The sequence below is a fragment of the Aquila chrysaetos genome, chromosome 24 (assembly GCF_900496995.4).
Source record: "Aquila chrysaetos chrysaetos chromosome 24, bAquChr1.4, whole genome shotgun sequence".
NCBI lineage: Eukaryota > Metazoa > Chordata > Aves > Accipitriformes > Accipitridae > Aquila > Aquila chrysaetos.
In genome coordinates this window covers 17,976,721-17,997,548 of record NC_044027.1, presented here as the reverse complement: position 1 = coordinate 17,997,548, position 20,828 = coordinate 17,976,721, and the positions used below count along the sequence as shown (strand labels likewise).

The following is a 20,828-nucleotide window of genomic DNA, read 5'->3' as shown; positions in this document are numbered from 1 at the left end:
GGGGTGGGGAGAGCTGCAGAGACCGAAAGAAACTCATTTGCCCGGTGTCCATACGTCAATGTGGGAAGCACATAATTACATCCGGGCTAATAGGTCCGTATGGGAGTATTGTTTGAAAAATTTCTAATTTAATAAAATGGGTGGTAATTGGTTATTAGAAGAGAGTTTAATTGAAATAATTGGCACGGACACTAGTGTGCTCATTTAGTTTGGTATTTATAATGCACAGTCACATTGTTTGTTCAAGGGCAGAGAAATGGGTATTAGGTGGCGCCTGTGTTTCTCAGCAAGAAGTTACAGCTAGTCTCTGGAAAGACATTTATTCAAGGAAGCTATTTAGTCACTGTTCTTGAGCTTGGATTTGGAAGATGGATTTGCTTCATTACAGTTTGATGCAGTTACACCCACGCTGCTGAGAGTGAAGGCCTTCTCTGACACTTCAGTTCCCACTTCGGATGACTTGAGATTGGTCTTTCTAGTCATCCGGAGCAGCTCCACCTCTCTGGCACAGGGACATACCCTTCCTGAGGCGCTCACACACACATACGTGCATGAGTGTGCTCACCCACGTGCCGGCATGCAAGCAAGAAAGGCGACGTTCATCTTCTCTATACACCCCTTCCTCCCCGTTTGTCTGAAGTTCCTCAAGACTTGTACCTGTGGCATCGGTTCCACCTCGGTAAATCAGCACCACGAGGTTTTCCCATGTGGAGAGAGACTTTATAGTCCCATTCCTGAGTGGAGGTCTCTCACGTTGCCATCTCAGAGCTGTTGTACAGCGATTGCCATGAGCTGGAAGGCTCTGCTGCAGGAGTTAGTAATCTGTTGGGGTACTGAAAATGTTATGTAGTGAAAAGATGGTGACGCGAAGAGCCATTACATCTCATCAACCTCTTCCAGAGCTGACATTCAGCAATTGTTCCTTTTCATCTTTCTCCAAAATGCTTTTAAAGCTCAGTATTGTCACACTGTTTAGATTCTTCCCACACTGTATTTGCACTTAGAACTGCCCAGCGCTGATGGAGAGGTTTATTGCCAGCAGCTATTTGCTAAAATTGAGAGGAAAAACAATTTCTAGTCAGCTCTTGTTATGGCCTCTAATGGGAGATATTTCTTTCTTGCTAGGAACTTGTAAATGCGTTTTAATGCTGGATGCAGTGCTCTGTGGCTAAGAAATGTTCAGCTTCCAGGGTTCAGCAGTACAAAAATTTCTGCTTACAGACACGTGTAAAACACATTGCACATGTACAAACGATGGATGCCTTCCCAATGGTGAGAGTTAAAATAAAACGCCCAACAACAATGAGAAAGAGCAAAGCCCAGCTATCAAACCCCCAAGCTTGCTCTCCAACACCCAGGGACATGCCTCGTACAGCTTTGTGAAGGAGTCCCGGCTGGCAGAGCTGTGCAGCAGGTTCAGGTTAAGCCCCAAAGGTTAATTAAGTAAATCCAAAGCCATCATTTGCATAGCAAGGTTATGCTGCTGAAGGAAGCCCTGTGCTGGTATGCAGAGGAGGCAGAGTGTCTTCTGCTCCGCCTGTGACGTGCAGGTTTTTCCAAGAGAAGCTGCTGATGCGCTTTGCCGCAGGAAGGCATCCAGCTTTGGAGGTGAGGGGCAAGGTTTGTTCATCTCGTAAGCGTGCTGAAGCAGATGGCACTATGCCAGGCGTGGCTTTGCCCTGCTGAATGAAGTTGGCGTTCGCACCCCCGGGGATTGCTTTGCCGTCGTCCCGTGTGTTACTGAGCTCCCGAGGGACTGCGCTGCTTCAGAGGGAGCAAGTTAGGGGAACGCGGACCGGGCTTTCAGCTGGAGGGAGAAGGCAAAGGAGGGACGTTCAGCTCTGTGGCAGGTAATTATGAAAGACTGAGATGAAATGCGTATCTGAATGAGTCTCGTGCCCTTTTCCAGCATTTCAGTTGCTTTTTCATTCCAATGTGATCCCCCGTGCCCTTTTGGAGGAGAATGATTCAAGAGGCGCAGCAGGTGCTGCTGGTCAGGCACGTATTGGTGCAGGAGAGTGCGGAGATCTGCTTTGGGGCCTGATGGCTGCTTTTCTTGAGCAACTTTTGAGAGTTGGAACAATTATCAAATCTTTAAAGGCCTTTTTCCCTCTAAGCTGCCCTGTTTCCCACTACCAGATCTTAGGGAGAGAAGGCAGTACGGCTGGACCTGCTGGTGCAGATATTAACACAATCATGATATAATTTAATCTTGATCCCATTAAACATCCTTAATGATCAGAGAGTTTCTCACTTGGTTTAATGGACTCTGTTCCAGATGATGAGGCTGCAAGATCAGACACTTGTTACAAATGTCTGTTTATTAAACAATCTTTCTTCCTAAAAGCTTCTGCCTGGCCAGAATGAATGTAAATTGAGAGGATGGTGTTTGCAGTTGAGTCTTTAAGGAGACACTGTGTAAAAAATTGGAGCCTATTCCTTTTTATTTTTGTGTGTCTTTATGTGAGAGATGAGAACAGGCCAAGAATTTTTTTTTTTTACGTGTGCTTTTTACTGTAAATGTATGAGGCAGTTGAGACCCGGCATCCATGAAATAGCGTCTGCTGTCAGACCGACTCCTGGAGCGGATATTCCCTTCCCAACAGATGATTTGGTCATGGGAGTTGAACCAGAAGCTGATGATCAGATAAGACCAACAGTGTATAATAACCTGACTTAAGATCGTTTTCCATGGCTTTAGTTCAACTTTTGCTCTTGACCGGGCATGCTTGGCAGAAGGCAGTGCAGCTCTTACATGTGTATGGCAGCGTTTGTCTCCTCTGGGGAGAAGTTTAGGGGTTTTTTTGCAGAAGAGGCCCCTGGGGCCTCTTACATCAGAGAAAAGGTGTTTAACGCAGTCATCTGCCCACCATACTCATTTATTTCAGAGTACACAAAGTGGGTGGATACCTGACACTGTAAAAGACCTTTGCCATCGCTTAACTGCCGTGTTTAGGACTTTTAGGAACGCGCTGCCTGTTCGTGGTGGTGGTTCGGATGGCCCAAGTATTACACAAGAAACCTTTATTTTCCTTTTAATGTCTTGGTTCTGAGCCCTGCTTTTGGCTGAATGTGTAAATAGAGAGACCCTGTTTGGCAGATCCCCGATGGCATCTGGGCGCAGCATGAGCTTTGACTTGGGCATTGCACATCACCTGGCTGGCAGGGACTCCGATCTCATGGCAGAACTTTCAGCTACAGCACGCTATTGATTGGTAAGCAAATTTTTCTCCTTGAAGTTAAAATAAGAAACATACTTGAAGATCAATGGTCTGGTACAACCCCTTGTTCTAGTCCTTCCCACACACCATGATGAGGCTGTCACAGACTCCATGGAGTTCATGCTTCATTTCTGCAGCACATTGTGAATTTCTCTTTATACGGACTTGCCATTTTCTCTGTCTTATATAATGTATTATGAAATGAATGGTGACAGAAATGGGAAATGCCTGGCAAATGGCACCTAGCATGATCTAGCGACCCTGGGGAGGGAAGAAGATTTTATTACCATGAGACACAGTTGGCAGAGCTGATGGAAAGCACCAAAGCCTAAGTTTCTCCTTTGAAGATTCATCTTTTTAAAAAAAGAAAAAAAGTTTTAAGAAGGTTTTTAGATGCTAAAATTCTCCGTGTTTTAAGCAGAAACTCTTAGAGCCATTTAATAAGTAAACACTGCTTTGCAGTTTAACAGATCGTTTCATTAGAATTTTAATACTTTAGTAACAAAGTCGCTGCAAAAATGTCACGCAGAAAAGGCTCTGAGTCCTTTAAAACTGCAAAATAGGAATCACTTTGGCATTTTGAAAGTCACTCTGAAATTGCTTCCTGGTGAGCTCTGCCGGGGAGCTCAGAGAGGTGTTTTGCAGCAGCGAGCGAGAGCCGCCTGTGCTGCCGTCTCATTAAACGCCGTAGTGTGTCTCCATCCAGAGCATCGCTGGCTCCCGAAGGCACTTTGCTGCTGGGCTGCAAATACTGAGCGCTTGAAGAGCTCGCGAGAGGCTGCGTGGGGAGGCAGAAGGAGCCTTTTCAGCTCTTGCTGCCTGTCGCATCCCCTGGGAAAAGCTGGAGCGCGTCCCAGGGGAGCAGGGTGTTCCCCGGAGCGGAGCGTTGTTGGACAGTGTGCCACAGAAGCTGGGGGGTGAGCGCGCTGCTGTTGTCCATCCTGCCCTTAGCCGCTGGCCGAGGATGCTCAGAGCATCGCTCTCCTTTCTCCAGGTCTTGGCTCAGCCACCTGCAGAAGGAGAGCAGCAAGGGGAAAGTCCTGGCCTCGGAGGGGAGCCCTGGGGCTCAGGCCCTCGGAAAGGCTGGAGGGAAGTTAGAGAATTGCCACGGTAATTACGCCACGCGACATGAGTTTATTGCCTCCTCCTGACCGACAGCTTGGGCACGGGGACGTCTCTGTTCCTGCTCCTCCTGCGGGTATCACGAGCGGTGCCCAGGGGTGTTTACAAGGTGTTGCCAGATTCACGGGGGAAAAGTACTGCACAAACACTTAGAGTAATAAACATTTATAGTGCAAAGATCGTTACAGCTGGGAGGCACTAGACTGCAGCTACTTGCAGTGGAGGGCACTCCCCCAGCCTGCTCGTCCCTGGGAAAGCGGCTCTGCCAGCCCCGAGCCCTGTGCCGGGGGGAGCCCAGGAGCCCCCTGCTCCTCCTGGCTGGGCTTGGGTCCTGCCCTGCCACCTTCTCTGAGCATCGCCGCCTGCCTTCCTGCTCGCCGCATTGCTCTGCCTCCCTGCGCAGAGCCGGGGCTGACTCACGCTCTGGAAAGCGCTGCCAGTCCCTGCCGGCACGGGCTGCCAGCTCTGCCGGGGTGAGGACCCCGGCGCTCGTCTCATTAAATCTTGGGAAGCAGACAGTGACCCCGTTACGTACTCATCTGGAAAAGTGACTCGGCTGTGCCCGATTGCTCTGCTCTGCCTGGAGACTTTTCATGCTTCCCTTGCAGATATATATTTAGATTTTACCCAAGGGCCTTTAATTTCCTTGCTGGTGTGAGCAGCCGTGACAGGTATACAGATACCTTCCCTTTTTCCTCTGGCCATTTTAACCTGTCATCAGCTTTGTTAAGAAGTGGGAAGAGATTATGAGTCACTGTAAAGCTTCAGGGTCTCATTGCTCTGCTTGTAAGCATGTAAAATGCGCCACAGAAATAGGAAACTTGTCGGAGGTATCGTGGCTTTGTAGGGATATTTGTTCAGCATCTGCTCGGGTCTGCTCTATTTCTTCTTCTCCCTGCTAAGCAGTCCCAAGTTAACATACTGGGTTTGCAGCTTTCATGTTCGTTGCTGATGAGCCACACTTAGAGAGGTAAAAATGGGTTTGCAAAGGCTGCGATGACAGTTCTGGGATTCAGCGCGCGAGGCTCTTGCGTCGCAGTTATATAAGGGCTCTCGCCGACTCTCCGGGTAGTCGGGGAGTTACTTGGCGAAGGGGACCTGCCGTCCCTCCTCTGGGCTAGCCAAGAGGGGACTTGTTTGCAGATCCCCTACATCCATCCGTGGGGATCAGGGCGAGCCCCCCGGCAGTGGGAACGGCGGGATGCTGGGGCTGGCACGGGCACTGCTCAGTGCACTGGGCGGGAGGGAAGCCACAGGGCACGGCTGGCTATTGCTGGGCACTTTCTGAAGTCCTGGGTCCTCCCTTCTAAATGCTAATGGTTTGAAATTGTTAACATTTGAAGTGTTAATGCAGAGAACTCGGCGAGGAGGAGAGAAATCAAAGGCTCTTGTAGTATCAGACACACCGTCCCCCTCCGGGCTTGCAGCCTGCCTGCAAGCTCTGTATGTATTTTCTTACTTTACATAATTTTTCCACCTCTCTCCATCAGCCCAGCTCTTCAAAGGCTTCCTTCTGTTTCCAGCTGTCTTGCTGCTGCTAAATGTGCTCTCCTCTGTGCTTTCCAAAATGTTCCTTCTGCCCTGAAACTCCAGTGCTCCAGTTTATTAGAGAAGTCTCCCAAACTCTGCTGAGGAGACGCTGGGCAAGGCAGTGAGCTGCTGCCAGGTGCCGTTCGGTTGTACTGCCTGATTCAGCTGCCAAGACTAAATAGGGGAAGTGAGAGAGTAAAATGCAGCCAGTTAATTTCTGCCTGTGTCATGCAAATCTTTCAGGCGCCTTCGAGTGCCTGGTCTCTGGTGCGGCACCGGTTGGCCAAAGGTTTCCGCAGCTGTGTGATGGTGTCGGTGAATATTGGTGTTCCCCTCCGCCAGGCTCTCTCCTGTTGGGTTTCTTTGGTTTGTTGTGGTGCTGAGCACCCTCCAGCAGTGCATGGAGGGATGGAGCAGTCCCCCGTCCCCCCCCCCAAACCCGCCGTGGTGGGAGACGGTCCCGTGGGCCGGTGCAGCAGGGAGATCCTCAGAGGTGACACCCTGCCAAAGGTGGACGTGGCTGCAATGGTGGCATTGAATGGAGACAGGTCTTCCGTACGGTTGTGGGTTTGGCAGTAACCGCTCAGCCCAGCTGCCGTCCCAGCCAGCCACTGTGATGACAGAAATCCCTGCAGTTTGTCAACTTTTCCTGAAATGCTTTTAATGACAGTTTAATAATAACACTTAGCGCTTGGTACAGAGCTTCTCACCCCTGGAACTGAAATGCTTTACCATGAAGGGTAAGGACCATTATCCCCCATGTTCACAGGGGGGGAATAGATGGATTTTATTTGTGAGAATAATTATAACAAGTGGAATTAATCAACTTTTCATATGAATGGTGTTGCTTTTTAAAGACAAACGTCGGGAAAGAGTCCTAGATACAAAGGAGAACTCACAGTGGTGTAGATCCATCTGACGGCTTCTCGGGGAACTCGTCAGTGCCTGTGGTGCAAAGGCATTAACCTGCCAAGGCAGCGTGCGGAGGGAACAGAAACCAGTGGAAGTAAGTGAAAGACAGGGCACAGCACTGACTTACTGGTGCCCTAGATCTGGGTGAGCAGGCGCTGCAGGGAGCTGCTGTTGCCCTAACCCCAGTGTGTATTGCTCCCTCTGCACCTCGCCTCTCCAGCTGCTCAAAGCCCCATTGCTTGGGAAGATTCTCCCAGCTCCTGAATGTCCTCTGGGGCTTGGTGCACTCCACGTACTACATGGAGAAATTCCACTGAAATAATTACTCGTTCTAGTTTCTTAGCTGGCGGGGTCAAAGAGGCCGTAACCTCTTACAAGCTCCTGCAAAGTCACTGGGGGTTGGGCTTTTTTTTCCTCCTTCTCTGTCCTGCTCTACATCTTCCTCTTGCATCTTGGCCCTCTTCAGACTGCTGGCTTGCAGAGGAAAAGGGCTGGGTTCTTGTGCTGAGTCCAGGGAGACAGAGGCTTGTTCTGGCTCAGACCTCTTGGTGTGACGGGAATGCACATGGTGAATAATAACGCCTCTGTGCACCATGAACGCAGGTGGGAGAGTCACTGAGATGCTTTCTCGTGTCGCTGTCCTACTGCTTACAGCCCATTACTGGTTCTGTTTGTGGAGATGCCAAGACATGGATTCACCTCAAAGAAAACTGAAGTTCTGGGAAATCCTCCCATTACCTTTGGCAATCTGCTGCTGAGGGCCTCTGCTCGTAGGCACCGCAGGAGAGGGGAAGGCAGGAGCTGTGACCCGTCAGATACAGAGCACTACAGGAGCAGTAGCACAGACAGGTTTGCAAGTACTTTGAATTGCAAAGTGCTGCTATGGACTTGCCTGGCCCTAACCTGGCGTGGAGCAGCGCTCAGACAGCACCGGGCCCTCGGCCGCTCGGGGGGATCCGCGTCTCTCTCGTGGGGAGCAGCCTCTGGGAAGCCCCAGGTCACCTGGATGCACGTCTCTGTGAACGTACATAGCAGTCACCATCCATCCCTGGCTTTCCCCCGGCCCCTTCAGGAAGGATTTGATCATCTGTGTCTATTAAACCCTGATTTTCATTGCGCAGCTCATGTCTGAGAAGGATCTGCTGGCTCTCCACAGCAGCTGAGTGCTGAGGTCCTGCTCCCATGCCGGTGGCCACGTGCCAGAGAGGACCTTCCTCTCCAGGCTAATGGAAAGAAAATGGAAAGAAGTTTTTAAATTGACTCTGGATCAATACAAACAGTATTTTCTAAGCACTTTTATTAATAAATATATACATCATTGCTGTCCAGAGAGGATTCCCAAGCATCTCCTGTATGTTCTAATAATCTCTGCAATCTGAAATAATCAATATATTGGTATCGTATTTTTGACTGTAAAAAGAACTGAAACTCTTTGGATTCAACCCTCTCATTAACTGCAACTCCACCTGCTGATCGATAGTGAAAAATATGGGCAGAAGGACCCATCTTGTGAGGAAAAGAGTTACTTGGGCCTCTCTTGTGCACAGTGTGCTGTTCAGGAGAGCAGGCGAGGGTCTCCCGGGGGTCTCTGAGCATGTCCGTGCTCCCACCACATCCCTGTGCGGAGGAGCAGGGCTGGCACCCCACGGGGATGGAAGGGTCACGTCCCATGCACAGAAGGAGGATGGAGCATCAACTTTTTTTTTTTTTTGCATTTTTTTCTTTTTGGCAAATTTGTTATTTTAACTGAAACAAATGTCAGAGGAAAAAATATTCTAGTGAGGAAGCAGAAGCTCCATCTTCTGTAATTTTAACTTCCCATTGAAAAAGAGAACAATTCATAAACAGAAAAAAAAAATCTTTACATTTCTGCAAAAATGCTAACATTTCCAGCCAACTCTGGTGAAGAGGGGTGCTTCTGCTGGTGCTTAAACAGTGCTGCTTTATGCAGCTCGCTGCTAGCCTGGTTGCAGAAGCCTCGCGGTGGGGCGTGGAGTTGTTTTTGCAGGGCTGTGTGTGAGCCTTGGCAAGCTCACAACATTGGCAGCTTTTGAAAAGCTATTTTGCAAAATGCATGGTGACAATGTAGGGCATTCCCCGGTGACTAAAGGGCGAAACCGGCGCATGTGCACTTCTTGAAAAATGCTTCATCAAATGGCTGGGCCAGATTGGTTTGTAACATTTGTCAAAGTATTAGTAATGCTCTGAAGTTTATTAAGCCATTAATGTCATGCTATGACATTTGTTGGGGTCTTGAAACATAGGAAGTGTTTGTGGTGGTAGTAAAATTGCTGGGATCTTGCTTTTTCTTGGAGCTATTAAGTAAAGGGAGGTCAGGACTGCCCTGCAAAGGCAGCACAAAGACCAAGCAGCCTGACGAGGAGCAGCCGGAGGGGCCGTGCAGGGCGCTGCTCCTCGGGAGCCGGGCGATAGCCCGAGTGGAAAAGTGATTTTCCTAGAGCAGCTCGCCAGTGGGTCCGTAGAACCGGGTGTTCGCTAGAGAGATAATAATGAGCCTTAATGACTTTTCGGCTCGGGGTCCCTTGGATTATCACTGTATTTGTATGAATGCAGTCCCTCCTGCAGAGCAGCAGCTCTGCCGTGGCTGATAAAGTTTCTCGTGAGATGCTGACGTGGTCGTGAGCACAGACGTTTTCTAGCAAAATGTCCTCTCCTACACAAGTTACCTTTTGTGGTTTTGGAAGTATCTTTGCATAGTCGATGCCTTTCAGGGTGATTTCTCAAGATTTTAAAATATATTCAACTGGCTTTTCTTACAGAAGGCTTTACACACTAACACTTTTGGGTTGTATCTCAACATAACGGGTTTGTTTGCCAGAAGAATATGAAAAAAACCCTTTCATCAACTAGTTATAGTGGGCCAGGTCATGCTTCATTAAAAATAAGTTGAAGAGCTGCGTAAAAGGAGTTTTGGCAGTTGGGACTGAAAGGTACCTGGATAAAAGGAGAATATTTAACAATGCAGTTGCTGTGGATTCAACTAAGACTAATGAAGAATCTGCTTCTTTCTAAATCTTATTTTCAGAAATATCATTACCACTGTAACTGCTGTGCCGCAATTCCCAGCCATCTCTCCAGCCCTTGGCACAGCAGTGGTCTCTGCATAATGCAGACATTGAAATGAGAAATCAGCAGTTTGTAATGGGCTCTCAAACTAAAATTAAACATCAATTTCCTGGCTTACAGTCAGATGGTTGGCATTTGGTTAGCTAGGCAAATATTTCTGGACCTGAGGAATTCTTATTCGGACTTTGATGTTACTGGGGTTGTGTTTTGTCAATTTTCACTCTCGGATTCCCTTGGAGAACGCGCTGTACAAACAAGGTGTTTGATGTGTAGCTTACCCTTGTATACCATGGGTGGAAGGCAAACAACGTGTCCCTGCAGAGCAGGCTCACCGAGCTATACTTCAGGTTACACTTACAGCCATGGCTCTTTCTAGGAACGTGCAGTTTCTGAGCAAGAATGAGTGTTCTGGGTGTGCTGCGTGATGCATTTTGCCTGTTGCATTATTTGAGTTCAGGGTAAGCATAGAGCAGCCATGAACGGGCATCACCAGCACCAGGCACAGGCAGTTAGTCTTAAACGTCTTTTCCTAAGTAACAGCCCTTCACTTTCTGAGTTACAGGAAAGTGGCTTTATCCATTCTGTGTGATGCTTTACCCTTTGACAGACAGCGACGTACTCCACCAACAACCCAGCACTCAAGTGCTTTTATTTTTCCTTTTTTCTCGTCAGTGCCCTGGCTTCCCATCTCTCAGCCGAGAGGACCAGGGTGCTTTTTCTGCATTGCTGGTGGCTCAGTGACCCAGACAGCTCCGGCTTGGGACGAGAGATGTTGCCGGGGCTGTAGGTCTTTAGGTGAAGTGTGGAACACATCGTGTTGCCTGAGAGAGGAATATTTTTCAGACAGAACTTCAGCAAAGGAACTGCTTCAGCAGCCCAACGCGGATCTGAGCAGCTCTGTGGGGTTCTTCAGCGTCGGAGGGGTTCTCCTCAGCATCAGGTGACCTCTTTTCTCCCTTGGAAGGGAAATGGCTCTTCAAACCAGCAGCCCTGTTTGCAGTTTCTCATGACCCTCCGCTTTCTTCTGGTTTTTGTGTCTTGGTTTGCGTTTAAGTGCTTAACAGGAAAGGCGTCTTCATGTAAAGGGTCCCGCAGGCAGGAACTGAGTGTCTCAAGAGGTTCTTTAATGTGTTTTTTGTCACCTTCTATACAGCAAAAGTATAACAGGAGAGTTTCCATTTTCTGTTAAAATTCCCCAGGTCTTTCCCAATACCTCTTCCGTTCAGTGCTGCTGCTTGTTGGCATTAGAGCTGAGATTATAATTTAAGCATAAACCACTTTTCACATCAAACCTCAATCCTGAAATTAATGTTCTTCTGGAATTAGGAATACAATATAGCGTAGAATTTGCAAATAGCTCCCTAAAAGAGAAACCTGATTGCCCCAGTCCCAGCCACCCCTGTTGTCCAGGAGGATTCATCAGGCCCTGAGCTGGGCACAGTCCAGTCCAGAGGGCTAACAGCAGTAATTATATCTGGGGCTTGAGAACAACACCCTGAAATAAACAGATATGGAGCAATAAGTTAAAGATGAGGCTGAAGCAAACCATGAAATGGAAAGGAATGACTATTAGAAAATGAACGCATTGAGCTAATGCATCATTTTGAGGCAAAAGGAGAAATTAAATGTATGCTGAAAGCTGGCACACCAGTAAATGGGCTGTGGGTTTTATCCATTTTACATTTTAAAATGCTGAAATAACGTATGTTTTACGGTGAAATCCCATTAATAAATAATGCTCTGAGTAGGGAAACAAGGGTTTGGTTAACAGGAAACGGGGACTTGGTTTCTCTTCCCAGAGCAGAGAGGGACTGCCTTTGTGTCACGGGGTAAGTCATCGTTAGGTACTGATCTTAGGGGGAAGAACAGCAGGCAGAGCTCATGCCTGACACTGATAAAAGAGAGGAAAAAAAAGGACTGGCCTTTTCTTCCCAGAGTTTGGCGCAGGACAGTGGTGCCGGGTGCTCCGATAGCCTTGCGGGGGTATGGAAGTGTGCGGTGTGGTTAGAGCATGCAGCTGGTGCCAAAGGAAAATGTCAGCTTTTAATTCTGAAAGTGAAGTACTTTGGATCTCAGATTTCCCATTTCAGGGCAGCTCTTGCCCTTACCTCAAAGACAGCCCTCACACACCTCTCTGTTCTCAGACTCTGGGAAGACCCTTCCAGCTATTAATATGTTGAGGTTTTGTACATAATGTTCTTTTTAAAGAAATCCTGTTGTGAGTTTAATTGTTTGCATTGGCTTTTCATGTTGCGATGTCTCGCTGGTGATCAGTCAGTGAATTTAGTCTTTATATTTAAAGTATGCAGTGGGGCAGCATTGTCATGCAACAGTGGTGTGCAGTGGAGCAGCATTGGCACACCATGGGGCAGCATCGGTGCGCCATGGGGTAGTGTTGGCATGCTGTGCTGGCATGTCGCGGGGCGGAGTTGGCATGTCGTGGCGTGATGTTGGCATGTCGTGGGGCGGTGCCATGGGGCCGCTGTCCGTGGTGCTGAGCCCCGTGCCCAGGGGAGCGGTTCCGACCCAGCGCGCTGCGGCACCGTCGTGGTCCGCTTGAAGATGCTCCGTGTTGGGAACTGCCACCAAGCACGAGCTGGAGCAGCTACGGACTGGTGGCATCCCCAAAAGAGGGCGGAATGGACGACCCCCCCTCTTCAGTCCCACCTGCGCACTGGGGGACTCCCGGGTTTAGCTCCTGCTCCGGACACCCCTGGCCACAGTGAATTCCCTTTTCTGTTTGACATCTTGAGAAATCGATGCCAAGCATGTTCAAGGAGCAGCAGCTTTTGTTCTCACCTGAAGAGGGAAAGCTGAGTTGTTCTGGGACAGGTAGCAGGCACCTCTCCAGGCACTGTTTTAGCCTGGCCAGGCGAGCAGGGATTGAGTCCCTGTGGCCACTCAGAGAGAAGGAGCCGCGAGTTCCTCTCTGCTCAGTTCGCAGCGGGTGCATTTAGGAGGGGACCTTGCTCTGCTGCTTTGTGTCTGCGAGCCAAGCACGCTGAGTCTGTTCCCTGGCATGCAGTCCACACACTGCTCTTTACACAGAGGAATAAGATAAAATAGCTTCCTCCCCCTCACGTTGCTACTGAAAAAACAGGGATGGGGAAAAAATAATCCCTCAGCCCCTGCCGTGCTTGTGGTGATAAGAGCAATGCAATCATTTCTTTAAAGGAGGCAGCCAAGGCAATTACATTATTTACCAAACAAAGCCATTTCAGAGATTTCTGAATTGTGGATGTTTTCTCGGTCATTTTGCACCAAATTCGTTGCAGCAGCAAGGCCAGAGAGTTTGCCTTGACTCTCCTCACTACCAAAATAAATGTACAGGGCAGGATTGTTCCACTGAGCAGCCGTGAGTGGGGAGAGAGAAGAAGGAAGAGATGGTACGTGCCGACAGCTCTAAACTGAATGCGGTGAGGATTGCTATGTATGAGAGAGTTCAGGGGGAAAAGAGGAGGAAGTCGGAGAGGCAGCCAAAGCTCACGGGATGGCGAGAGCCAAGCTGAAGAATTCCCCTTCAGAGAGCAATTCCCACGTAAAAACTGTCCCACCAGCCACGACAGAAGATGTCCATGGGGTGAGCCCCTTGTTACCGGCTCGGAGGATGGGATCCTTGGGGAGTGATGTCGGACAAAGGTATTGCAGGACTGCAGTGATGCGTGGGGCTTTGTGGGTGGGGGAGGCAGCACCTTTTATCTTTTAAATGAGAGAGAAAGGATTAGTGCCACCATGGGCTGGAGGGGTGGTGGATCAAATCTTTCTGATAGCTATGTTAAAGAGCCACACCAGCTCCAAAGTTGTATTATGAAATAGGTAGCTGGAGCAGAAGAAAGCCAGTTCCTTTAAATTTTTTATAAGTGCTTCTTGTTTTTTTTATATGCCAAAAGCATGTCTGAATGGCAGCCCTGAGACTGTGGGGCTGCCACACAACACTGTTAACTTGCATTGCGCCTTATCTGTGCAGTATGAGACTGAAGCTTATTTACACTGCTAATGCCACAGTATGCACTGTACATAAGCACCATGTTTGCATGGAAGGAGAGATGCTCAATCCCCCATCTGAGGAATAATTTATCTACAACTGCAAAAAAAAAAAAAAAAAAAGAAAAAGCTACCATACAAAATGCTGCAGCCTCTTTCTGCAAGCACACAGCTGATGTGTACAGAAAGAAATGAGCTGGTTTTGAGGAGAATAAAAATGCTTTACATTGCACTTGAATTACAGTGTTTCAGAAGAAGCCAGGTCCCCTAGTTATGATGAGGATGCATATGTCAGTAATTTAGTTCTTGTTCTGTTCATTCCATTTTCTGTTTTATCCGCCCCCCCCGCATCTAGTCAGCCTTTCAGCCCATCCATGCTGTCTTCCTTCTTGGCAAAAATTGCCTCACCTGTGATTGTGTACTGTATATCTTCTAGGATGTAATTTGGTGCTGTTTCTAGCTCTGGTTTCCAGTGCAAATTAGCACTGTAGGAAAGCTGCTGCTGACGGTGAATTTTACTTGTTTGGCTTTAGATTGGAAGGAGTTAACCACCTCAGCTTCAGTATCTTGGTGTATCTCACCGGTGGGCTGGGGGGAAGATGGCAACAAGCCAGGATTAGCAGATGTGGTCCCCACTGGGGAAGCCGAGGAGGGAGGTGTGCATTGCGGGAGCAAGGCAGGGGCATCGGCGTGGTCATTCCCCCGGTGCCGACTTTAGTCTCCCGGTCTGGGATGCAGAGTCCTGGCGTACTTGCGGAACTGAGAGTGCATGTCTTGGTCTGATGTGTGGTGTGTCAACTCTCCAGATGGCACCGGTGCCAGTTCTCTGGTGAGCAGACACTTGGATCTTGTGGGTTGGTGCCTTCTGACTTCATGAGGCAAGGGCTTACAAGCGTGGAAAGCTGCAAATGGGCATCGTGTGGGGGCATTGGAACTAAATCCCTGAAGCTTGTGTGGTCTCCACGTTTGGACAAGCAATCTGTATCTGCTCCCAGTGTTAATCAGACTGCTTTCACTCTTTTTTCGTGTCTCGCTTTCATTGCTTCAAAGAGACATCAAAGATTGACCTGTTCTGGGGGTACCTACATCTCTGAAGGCATGTCCCCGACAGTACTGTTGGCGAAGCCATTGGAGTGAGCTTGCCGCCTTCCCTGTGCCCTTCCAGGCACTGTTGATGTACCCCTCATAACAGTGCCAGGATGTTCACATCCAGATGCACTGGGGCTAGAAAAAGACTCCTACTTGCAACTGGGGGACTCTTGCAACTCATCCCAACCACTGCTAATCAGCTGCAATTAAACACCCAAGAGGGGCTTTTCCTCTTCTGCGCTCAGGGGCTTGGCGGGTTCCTGCCCAGGACCAGTGAGCCAAACCTTCATCCTCCTTGTCTCTTGGGGCGAGCATGGCACAAAGGAGGGATGCTGCAAGACATCATTGGATCTGGGGGGGCAGCAATTCAAAAAAATCACATAGCTCCAGTGTTTTAGGGGACCCTTGCCAGAAGGCCAAGCATGCAGAGTACAAGCAGGGTGCCTCAGGGCTTTATAAAAGAACCCAATTCCCTGTGTTTCACTGGAATTTCAAGTGTTTTGCTGCAGTCTTGTTGTAAGCAAGTGATGGTGCCTTGGGCTCTGCTGCTGAGAGGTAGAGAAGTTGATGGCAACGCTTCTATGCTCCTTTGGCAGCGGGCAGAGCCCTGAGACCTGCCGCTTGCAGTGTCTGAATTCCCGACTGCTGGGCTTTCCTTCTTCTCTGTGCGCTGCTGGTTGACAATTGAGTTGGCAATTAAGATTGAGATTTGTGCACTTCTCTTTCACTCTGTGTGCAAGCAACAAAGGCAGGAAGATTGCTTTGGAAATGATGAATAGTGTGTTTGAGATGCTTCGTCTCCTCCAAAGCCAGACGCAAGCAGCGTTATCAAGTTAGCAGTGACAATTGTCACTGGGAGTTGGGAGTGAAATTACCAGGTGATGGTGGAAGAAGCAGCTGTGTTACAGGGTGTTCTCAGGGATGCAAATGAATTCTCTAAACGACTGAAGCCAGTGAAGTTTATTCTCACCTACTTTATTTACCTCCTCACTCTGTCTCTTAGTCATTGCAGCATCTCAAAGCTTTTAGGGGTCCTCAGTCAAAACAGGAGGAAAGGATTTGAATTCATCTGAAGAGAAACCACAGCCATGTATGATTCCACATCTGGAGGAAAAAAAGGGGAGTTCAGGGCTGGCCCTGGGCATCTGGGATGGGGATGCGTTCCTGTGGGTGGAGAGCTGTGGGTGGGATGGGACAGGCCCAGGCTGCTCATGTGGAAGTGGCTGCTGCTGAAGATGCATGGAGCTACTTTGGTACATCAGGGGATGTGACCAGGGCAGGCTCCCAGCCGCTCCGGGGAGGGCAGGCTCTGCTGCCAGACCTGCAGCCTGGGCACTGAAACTCTCCTGGCACGCAGCAATCATGCGGCTGGAGCAAGCCGTGAAAGGTTGAGTCTTTCCCCTACGAGCTGGGCTTTTCCTGGGGCAGGTTGGTCCTGTGTAGCTTGTGTTGGGGGGGAATTTGAAAGAGAAAGGTGTGATAGGGAACAAAGTCACAGAAAAGCCCAATGCTGCGCTGTGCTCTCCATGGAGCGGCTCTGTGTTTGGGAGGAAGCTGCTGGCAGGCGTGAGGACGTGTAAATATCTGTGTTTGGATCCCATTTCATGGGCTGGTGATCCCTCTGTAATACTGGAGATGTGCATTTAAAAACACAAACAAACATTTTTACAAGATAATCATGTCCTGTTTATGCAGCTCTGCTGGAAGTAGGGGAAACTCTGACCACTACCCGTCCTGGGGCAAACTAATACTCTTAAGGGACTGCAAGCATAACTGTAAGGTATCTGGTTTTGAAGCTCTGCCCTAAGCCCTGCGAGGGCCAGAGGCTGGCAGTGCTGTGTGTCCCCTCCCTGCCCCGCGTTTCCACCCCTGTCTCTTTGAGTCGTGTTTGCTGAGCTGCCGATAGCCAAAATCTGAACTGCTGAGGTTTGGGGAAGAAAATCAGCATTGCAGAAGAGTTGAGGTTGGAGAGGACCTCTGGAGGGCTCTGGTCCAACCCCTTCTCAAAGCTGGACTAACTTTAAAGTTGGCTCAGCTGGCTCAGGACCAGTCCTGCTGAGTTTTGAACATCTCCCAGGGTGGAGATTTCTCAGCTTCTCTAGGTGCCTGGTTCAGGTTTGATCACTCTCAGGATGAATAATTTTTCCCTTGCTGCATCTTGTACCTGTTCCCTCTTGTCCTTTTACTGCACGCATCCAAGAGGAGGCTGACTACACCTCACCCGTCAGGTAGCTGAGGGCAGCAATTAGATCCTTCCCTCCCTTTCTCTCCTTCAGTCCCACCTCCCACAGCCTCGCCTCGTCTCTCGGTTTGAGATATTTTTGGCAGGAATAAATGGGACTTTGCTTCAGCCATGTTACAGTCAACAAGGTGGCTGCAGTCTGCTCAGTGAGAAATAGCAGCACTCTGCTAGGGCGAGTTTAATGCAATGTTTCTTGGAGATAAAGCACTTTGGGGAGCGAGGAAGCCACCCAAACGTGTCTGAAAATGTAATTTCTGACCAATTGATGTTTATTCCCCCAGGGGGCAGCCAGACATTAACAAACAGGTCTCGCTAAATGTGTTTTCATTGCCTGACGCTGACCAGTGGGAAGGTCCAGTCTGGCCATTGAAACCATTATAACCACTCTGTCCTTGCGGCCAGGTTTCCCGGTGATGATCTCCATAGCAGGTCACGGCAGCAAGTGCCTGGGTACAATTCCCCCTGCTGTCGAACCATTGCTGAGCCGTATTACTGAATCCCCTCCCGGGGGGACAATAAGTCAACAGCTAATTTTTTTTTTTTTTTAACATTTCTTTAACAAAAGCTTTTTCCCACAAAGAGCTTTTGGAGACCTATCTCTGTCTTCAGTGAACAGCATATGCTGGTACGCCACTTCAGCTTTCAGTGAGGTGCTTTTGTGCAGGAGAAATGCTGCGGCAGGACTTCCCCTGAGCGGGCATTGCCCACCCCTGCCCCTGCCAACACGCACGGTCCAGCCTCGATTCTTCTGCCGCTACTCTCTTGGCTGCCCGCTGAGGGTTTATATCAGAAATTTAAGAACTGCTGAGGCTGGGGGTAGTGGGATGGTTTGGTTATGGGAGGATTTCTGCATCTGTGCCAGACCTAGCTCCTGCACTTCTCCACTCTCAGCCGGGACCGTCTGTGCCAATTTGTGAAGGTGGCACTGCCGCGTGTCCGGGGGGGGCAGGAACCGGCATCGCTGCAGGCAGGGTCCCTGCGGGAGCCTTCACAGAGAAGACCTGAAAGAGAGCCCAGGGGATCCAGAGAGTTTCACTTACAAAGTGCTTTGGCCTTGATCCACCTTCCCTCCGGCTGGGCTGGGCAGCCCCTCGCGGGGATGTATTTCTGGCGGTGGGAATCTCTGTACGGAGAGCGCTGAGTCCACGTCAGGCTTCGCTATGCCCCGCGGATGTTTGCTGACAGGGTGTTGATGCTCTGCGATGGTTGCCCAGACTGGAGCATGGCATCTCCGAGCCTTCCACCGGCAGTAACCAAACTGCGGGCTGGTCTTGGAGCTGGGGTCCAACCACCCAGCCTGCCCGCGGGTCCGTGCCCAGTGTCCCTGTGGGAAGGTGCCCGCTGGGCATCGCCTCTCCTCGCAGCCTTGGGTGTAGTTTCCTTGGGTTGTTCTGCCAGGCACCGTTGTACGGCTCTGGGCGGGGGGGTGGCACTTTAACCTGGGCATTTCTTTCCCGCGTAGCAGTGAGCATTGCTGTGTGATGCTGAGCGTGTTTTTCAGTGTAGGACCGCTGCAAAAAAGGGGCAGGGTGCTCAGTCGCTGAACTCCATTATAAGGGCAATATGCAAACGCACTGCTTGATCCTGATGAAAAGGAAACAATCCCAGATCCCGGCTGCCAGCCCAGCGAGCTGACAGCTGGCATCCTTCGCACTAAACAGAGCCGTTCGTAAACACAGCCAGCGATTTCATCCTGGGCTGCGGCGTGGGGGCTTGAGCCCGGTTGTTTCTTGTGCTCATCCCGGAGCTGCGCTGGAATGACCCCGAGCTCTGCTCATCCTCCCTGCTCTGTGCCCACTCCTCTGCGCGGGGACAAGACCCACATCACTGTGTCCCAGCCAGGGCTCAGCTCTGAGCTCCCTCCTGCGGGTTTCGGTTGTGTTTCGGTGGCTGGTCCCATGTTTGTGGTCCCCATCCCTCAAATCCTTGTCCCCAGGCACACTCTGGCAGAAAAGCGTTTGCACCCCTGTGAGCCCGGGGTGATGCTAACCTCTGAGCTGGCAGCACTGCAACCGGGTGTCTGAGGGGAACAGGCTGAGCTCTGGAAGTGCTGAGCGCTCCTCCCACGGCTGCTGGTGAGATGCCAGCGCCGCTGAAAATCTTGGTGCCCTATATAGGCGCTGACACGCAGACGAGGTGCCTAACCTAAAGATGCCTACACTTGAAACATGCACTTGGGCTCCATTTATTTTAGGTCCCTCATTCCCAGTCAGGTCCCATCAGGGCATGGGGATTAGCACATTCCTCCTCCTCCTCCTCCAGTGGAGGCTTTCCTGCTTGCGGTGAGAGCGGGATGCCAGGCACGGGCATCCCTCTGAGCGGGCACCAGCTGCCAGTGCTGCCAGCCCAGCCGTCGGCGTCGTGCGGGACTGCGATGGAGCGGGGTCTCGCAGCCCATCTCCAAGCTCACGCACAGTCCTTCCTCTGCAGGGCTCAGCCGCTTGACGGGACCGCGGGGACTCTTCTAGCTCATTAGGAAAGGCAGGGAGGTGTGCGTTAGAGCAGCCTCAGTATCTGTAGGACCTTCTTGCCCAGCGGGCAGAGCCCCGTGCCCAGGCTTGGCAGCGTCCACCCCTTTGGGAGAGCCCAAACTTTCTGGAAGGTAATTGCAGGCTGTGCCAGGAGCTGCCGGGCATTGGGCTGGGAACGGCTCGCCTGGCTGCAGCGGGCAATGCTGCGTTTTTGGCGCTGCACCTTGTTTGTTTCTAAACCCTATGTATTTTAGCTGCGATGTAGGTTTTGCAGAGGAACGCCAAGAAAAAACTACCTCTGCGATTAAACAAGAGCCCCTCGCAGTGCCGCTCGGTGGGGAGGAGGCAGCTGCGCTCACGCTGCCGGCGTGCTGCCTGCCTGCCTGCATGGCATGCTTTGCTGCCGGTGGCGGGAGGGTTTGTTCGTGTGGCACTTCTCCAGCCGTCAGACGGCTGTCAGCGCGTGCCTGGAGCAGTCGGTGGCTTTTCCTGGTGCCCACCAGCAGAACTTGCCGAGCTTCCTCCGGACCGGGGGTGCTGGGGGCTGGAATCCCTTCCCTGGGGTGATCCCTGCTCCGTCCCACAGCCGGGGAGGTGGGCTGCCCTTCCTCGGCGCTGAGCATGCCTTCCCCTCTCACACGTGTTTGCAAGCAGGATGCGTGCATCTTCCTCTCCCTTTCCCCTTCCTCTTGCTCGTTCCTTCTCCCCCTCTTTACTTTCTTTTTTCGTCTCCTCCCATCTGTCCTTCTCACATCAGGCTATTTTGGGGGTTGAGTTTCTCACTGTCAATATGGTAGGAACCGTGGTGCATCTCATGTCTTAGAGGACGAACGCCACTTCGGGAAGCCTTCCCAAGCAGTTACCTTGCTTGATTCATTATAACCCCCCTGCCTTGCCCCCGTCTTGGAGGCACTTCAAGACCAGGGGCTAAAGGGCACTAAATCTGACGGCTCTCTACTCTGGCTCGGAGCCCCTGGTCTCGAAATGCCTCTGAGCCTTGCAAGTGGTTATTAAGCAGCCTGAAGCCAAGTGTGGTGTTGGCAGGTCATTACTTCTGTCTTTGTAACTTCCAGGGGCTTTAAGTCAAGGCATGATTTATTTATTTTTTTGCTTGGAAATGATGGCGGTAAATTGAACAGGAACTGCACGACAAGCAGTGAATTTTTAATA

At 50.3% G+C, this 20,828-nt stretch overlaps 1 protein-coding gene across 10 annotated transcripts in view; it reads left to right on the top strand.

Annotated features, from left to right (window-relative positions):
* Positions 1–20,828, top strand: part of KCNT1 (potassium sodium-activated channel subfamily T member 1) — a 92,154-nt gene that overhangs the window by 29,320 nt on the left and 42,006 nt on the right. For 2 of the 10 annotated variants that reach the window (XM_030001239.2, XM_030001238.2), the window contains exon 1: positions 13,145–13,511. The exons of 7 other annotated variants lie outside the window; for them this stretch is intronic. In XM_030001239.2, coding sequence (XP_029857099.1) covers positions 13,363–13,511 — 149 coding nt within the window. In that variant the 5' untranslated portion in view covers positions 13,145–13,362. Of the gene's footprint in view, positions 1–13,144; positions 13,512–20,828 lie in introns of those variants that run through there. One more of the 10 variants, XM_030001240.2, reaches the window with a different exon arrangement.